The sequence below is a fragment of the Vicia villosa genome, linkage group LG4 (assembly GCF_029867415.1).
Source record: "Vicia villosa cultivar HV-30 ecotype Madison, WI linkage group LG4, Vvil1.0, whole genome shotgun sequence".
Lineage (NCBI taxonomy): Eukaryota > Viridiplantae > Streptophyta > Magnoliopsida > Fabales > Fabaceae > Vicia > Vicia villosa.
The window spans coordinates 16,161,030-16,166,976 of record NC_081183.1 but is presented as its reverse complement, the minus strand read 5'-3'; the positions used below and the strand labels follow the sequence as shown (position 1 = coordinate 16,166,976).

The 5,947-nt window shown below is 33.0% G+C and overlaps 1 protein-coding gene across 1 annotated transcript; it reads right to left on the bottom strand.

Moving 5' to 3' along the window:
- Positions 1-3,306: 3,306 nt before the first annotated feature.
- On the bottom strand, positions 3,307-4,753 carry LOC131596818 (uncharacterized). Its single transcript, XM_058869556.1, has 2 exons — positions 4,730-4,753; positions 3,307-3,780 (listed from the first exon to the last, which is right to left on the bottom strand). The coding sequence occupies exons 1-2, from the start codon at positions 4,751-4,753 to the stop codon at positions 3,307-3,309; spliced, it is 498 nt and encodes a 165-aa protein (XP_058725539.1).
- Between the last annotated feature and the right edge of the window lie 1,194 nt (positions 4,754-5,947).

Here is a 5,947-nt window from a genome sequence, read left to right as displayed (position 1 = left end):
GTCCTACCTTGTGTGAGAAGTATGAACATTTTAATTCAGAGAGTTTGCTTAGAATTTTTTTCTCTGGGTGACAATGATTGAGAATTTTGAATGTGGTGCTCTGAAGTATGACAACCAGAGGTGGCCTTATCAGCTGACTGTATCAGAAGTGTGTGAATGAATAAGAAAATATCATATGCTGTTTATTTTGTGAATTTTCATTTAATGACAAATATCTTGTCGAGAACTAGGTGTGAGTCAGATCTGATGAAGATGTGCATGTGACTGATGGTAAAGACCTTGTCGAGAGCTGGGTACTTATCTGATATGTGGATGCAAATCAGGTTTCTGAATTCATTGTTTCAAAAATTGTGTGAGAGTTTATTTCTCTCTATTCTATTAAGTTGTTGATAAACTGAATGAGAAGCAGAAGGTGTGATATTTTGTCTATGATGTGAAGCTGATGTCTTACATGATGTAACAACATCACTGTGTGTTGTTATCCTGGAAGAATGTCTAGGACTGTGCATGTGAAGTTTGAAGAAGTAGCATTATTGTCTGAAGTGGCAGTTCTGACATAATGTGGATTAGAATGGGTAGGTTCTGATCTTGGTGGTAGTAGTATGTTCTGGAAATACATGATTACTCTCATGATGTAGACTTCACTAGCTGTTAGTGGACTGTAAGGATAGAAGTTTGATGTCAGATAGTGTGATCTGATCAGAATGGCTGAAGATAAGAAGGTTTCTTCTAATGTAAGTAAAAGATTGTGGCAGTCTTTACTTTGTGTAGAAAGTAAACTAAAGACATTTGTTATGGAATATGTGATAAATTCCAAATCAAGTGGGCTTTTGTGTTGACTTGACAGACCATGTATCTGAAATAAACATAGTGAGATTATGCTCAACAAGTGAAAGAAGTGGCACTTCTTCATGTTGAGAATGTGGAAATCTCTTTGTGTTTTCATCTGGTGTTAAGTGGTCATCTACAGAAGGAGCATTGGTTATTCTTATCAGGAGGAGTTAATGTTGTTGTCTATGATCTACTGTTGGAAGAGTGATGATCTTCATGGAGCTTACAGGTAGTTCTAGCCTGTGCAGAGTAGCTGTATTGTGATGTCAAACAACATGTGCTGACATTTGACTACTATGTGTGGGTGATTGTTCCTACGGCTGATGTGTTGATTTAGCTGTGAAGGACAGCTATGGCTGGTGCAAAAATGAGTGTGTTCAGCAGTTTAGTTGAATAGAGAGTGAGCTTTTGAAAACATGAAGATGCGTCTTATGTTTTCCATTCATCAACGCAAGTTTTCAACAAGCTAACTTAAATAATTGGACATAACAAACAGGCCCAATTCGAAATACTAACAACCCTAGCATTTCAACACCCACATACTAGAACACACTTCGACTATAGTTTGTAGGTCTTCGACACAATCTCTGTCGAACTAGAAGCTACCCTTCGACACACTAAAGTTCAATCCAATTCTCAAAAAACGAATGAGTATTTTTGAATGATTATTTTACATACATGTTTAGAACGTTTTAAAAAGTTCCTTAATAAAAAAGAATTCAAAATTTGATTTCTAAGTCGAGATTTTCATTACATTTTTCATTGTCTTTTGAAATTTGAAAAATTCATGTTTAATTCTTCTCATTTTAAAAAATTCTAAAATTTGATAAATAGATATTTTACAGTGTCCTAAACATGCATAAAAAATTATTCAAAAATTGAAGGGTAATTAAACAGTTTTTAAAATTTTAAAAAACAACAGAGATCAAAACTGCATGCAAGAAAAAATTTAGAAAGACCAATCATTGAAAGAAAATTTTGTAGGGACTAAAAATGCAGGGTCGCATATTTATAGAAATATTTAAATATGCCTACCTTTTTACTAGGAAAACTTTAATATTTATAGGGAAAATTTTAATATTTTAATTTGTTTATTAAATATAAAAATATTTAAATATGCCTACCTTTTTACTATAATTTTAAGATATATTTTCGAAACACATCCAAGAACTAGCATCAGAATGCATTTTTGTATGTGCAGATTATACAATGAAGGATGATTTAAATGAGAGGTTTGAGACTTGAGGACGAGCTTTTGAAATACATTTCTTTCGCTTAAGCAGAAACAATATAAGGTATATAGAATCTATGTTAAACAAAATCATAAGAATCAACACGAGAATAAAGTGAGTGTAGCAAAAGTGATGATGTTGCGTTGTACTTTATGTTTACTAATCATTAATCCAAAATTGCAAAAAAATGTCTTGTTTCTCTTTTATTTTCGTTACAGGGACTGAATCGAAAAAAGCGAGATGAAGCGAATTCGACGTAAAAATCGATATGTCGAGATTCGAGGTTTAAGATTCCATTCTCCTTTCTTTTTAATTCAAATTTATGGTCATTTTATGATTTTATATTAATTTTAATTTTTAATTCTAATTTGAAATATACTTTTAAATTTGAATTATTATAAAATTTAAAAATTAATTTTAATATAAAGTAATATCTTATTTTATTCCATATTTTTTTAGTTTGGTCATAACACTAACTTTCTTTTTCTTTATTATTATTACTTTTATTTGGTTTTTTTATGTCAAAATAAATAGGTGGATTGAAGTGGGTCCTTTCAAAAAGCCAATTCATGTTTGAGTTCACGTTTTCTGGACAGGAAGAATGCAACTCAAACCTCTTACAAAATTCTCAATCCAAATCAATCTCAACCATCCATTTGAAATTAATCAAAGGCTCACAATTGCTGCAAGAGCCTCACGCGGATTCAACAAAAATGCCCTCTCAAACTCCAAATTCAGAAAATATCAACAAACTGGGCTTCAATTTTCCCTCTCTTTTGCTCACACAATCTGCACCAATTTTAGCCTATAAATAAACACTTGATCATACCAGAAAAGAGGAGGAGAAAAGTTACTGATATGCTGCAGAATTGAAACTCAGACCCTCCTCCCATCTGCATCTCAAATCCCCATAACCTGCATAGATTATATGGTTTAAATCTTGTTTCCTCTTGTGTGTGTTGTTTGGGATTGAAAATAAAGGTGAAAGTTTGTATAGAAGGATGTGAATATATGTGTTTTGAGCTGTAGCACTACCATGAAAATGTGATATGCTTGTTTCTTTTTTAAATAACAAAAAAACAAGGAAGAGAGAGTTGATGAAATAGAGGAGATAAATAAATTATTCTATCATGTTCTATCTTTCTAATGTTGCTGCTATATTTTTTTTTATAAAGGGTAAATATTATAAATCAAAGAAAAGAGCTAGAAAAAGAAAAGGAGGGGGTTCAAACCTAACCCTCGCTCAAAAGTGTGTAAATCTAAAGTTAGGTTTGTCTAACTTGTTGGACAAAACATTAGGGAATAGATTTTGCGGAGGATCAAAGAAGGTCTGATAACCATCTACAAAAACTCCTTCATTTGCCGACAAGTCGGCGTACGAATTAGCTTCTCTATACACGTAAGTAATCAAAAAATGGATCTGTCTAATGTAGGCCCGACAACTAAACCATCTATTATGAAGAGACCAAGGAATTGACGCAAGATTGTTGAAAGCTTTGACAGCTAGGGAAGAATCTGTCTCCAGCCACAAATGATTCCAATTATACTGTTGAGCAATCTCAATAGCTCTCAAGGCTCCAGAAACTTCAGCAAAAGAAGCATTGTTATTACCTAAATTCTCAGCAAAACCAAAAATGAAATCTCCGAAGCTGTTGCGAAAGAGACCGCCACAAGCAGAGTTAGCATTGACAGCAGCACCATCCGTATTAGCTTTCACCTAAGAAGCAAGAGGAGGAGGGCTCCAAAAAGATCTCCTTAAGCTGCATAGGGCGAGAAAAATGTCGGTTGTCAACACTCTAGTGGCTCTCTAAGAGATTTGAAAAAGTCAAGTTTAATTCTCTTTCTTTTATTATTATTTTTTTGTTTATTAAAAGAAAAAGTAAACACTAAACGGTGTCCCTCTATTTCAATTCAAAACTCTTCTCAACGTTTCTCTCTTTTCATTCTTCCATCTTAGGGGTGGTTTTTGGCCATTTTTGGCTAAAAATCACCCCCTCAACACCGTTTTTCTTTCTCTTTTTATTTAAATAAGTGGTTATCCATACAGAATTGCTTCTTGTTTTGTGTGTTTTTAAGTTTTCATCGTCTTGTACGATGTTAGTTGGCTTTCCCGTCTTAGTACGGTGTTAGTTGGTTTTCCCGTCTTAGTACGGTGTTTGTTGGTTTTCCCGTCTTAGTACGGTGTTTGTTGGTTCAAATTGACACATTCATATCCAATCATTGCAGATCCGAGGAAGACTTGGGCGTCAATGTTGCAGATCCAGACGTATGAATATTCTGGTGACTTTTATTTTTGTCATATTTGTAGGCACTTTCATGTTGCCGTTGCATGCTATTAACCTAGGTGCTGCGAAATTGTTTGCAGATTCACCTTTTTCAGTTTTTAGCCATTTTGAATTTGTAATGAACGATGTATTTTTAATTTGAATTAATGAATATCTTTTTAGTCAAAAAAAAAAAGAAAGTAGATTAACGTGAGGAAATGGTGGGGGATCCTTCCCACGTTTCTAGTTTTTTTTAATTATTTTATTTTAATTTTCAATTTTTTTTACTTTGTTATTATTTCTTGTTTATTAATTTATTAATAATTATAGTTTAAAAATAGGGTTAAATGCATTTGGGCCTTGATCCCTAAAATATTGTTTTTTTACTTATCTTAAAAATACTTTATGCACTATTTCATCCCTCATTTTTTTTTCTTTTTCTAGCCTATTTGAATTGTTTTACTATTAAATTCATGGTCATAAAAAAATATAAAAAATCTCGAAAATAATTTCCATAAAAAATATAATTTCTCGATTCAACGTCGAGTTTCTTTTTTTCGAAAAAAATATTTCTTTCTTAATTATACCGGAAGATCGAGTGACAATTGATGAACACCTCTTGAATACCTTGATCTTTTGGATTAAAACACATTAATTAAGAGTTTTTTTTTAAGAATCTTTCTTAATCAAATCAAAGAGATCGGGTGACAAGAGGTGAACACCTCTTGAATATCTTTGGTCCTTTGAATCCCACATATAAATTAAAAAAAATCTTGCTTAATTAAATCAAAGAGATCAAGTGACAAGAGGTGAACCACCTCTTGAATATCTTGATCCTTTGAATCAAAACACATTAATTAACTTAGATAACAAGTGACAATTGGACTCGCTTCCTTTTGAATACCTTGGGTAAAGACGCACTAGGAGAACTCATATGCTCAAACCTTTACTAAAAGTCTGCAAATACCCTTTTAATAAATATTGGATAAGAAGTGACAATTGAAAACACATCCTTTTTTAATATCTTGGGTGAACAACGCGCTAGGAGCACACCTATGCTCAAAATGTTCACTAAGCATCCTTCATAAAATCAACTAATAAACTCGTAGTTTTTTTTCGAATTACGGTTGCTCTGACTTTTCCATGCACGAGAGAATACGTAGCACAAGATGCGATATCTTAGCGAGCACAATAATAAGAAATTAAAAACCCCTTTTCTTTTATCTTTGCTTGATTAATAAACTAAAGAAACGCAAACATTTCGCAAACATTTCTTTTATCTTAGCGAGTACGATGGATGTGAGGGGTGTTAATACTTTCCCTTCACATAACCGACTCCCGAACCCTAATTTGGTTGCAATGGTCGTCTTATCCATTTCTTTTTATTCGTGAGTTTTATTCGACATTTTCCCTTTCCTTTTTGGAATAAATAAAGACCGGTGGCGACTCTGTTATATTTCGAGTGCGTGAGCGTTCGAGTATTTTAGGTCGGCCGCAACACCAGTCACCCAATGAGATTGACATTCTTTATCCATCTTACATGGGAAGTTTTCTTCAAAATATTTTCCTTCTGATTTCATACACATATCTACATACACAAAAAATGACCTTGGGAATAAA

Excerpts from the sequence above, each read along its gene's own strand:
- LOC131596818 (XM_058869556.1), bottom strand. The coding sequence starts at position 4,753 with ATGAGGGATGAAATAGTGCATAAA. Across the intron at positions 3,781-4,729 it reads GGGATGAAATAGTGCATAAA|GTGAAAGCTAATACGGATGG; the intron begins GTATTTTTAAGA and ends CTTGCTTCTTAG.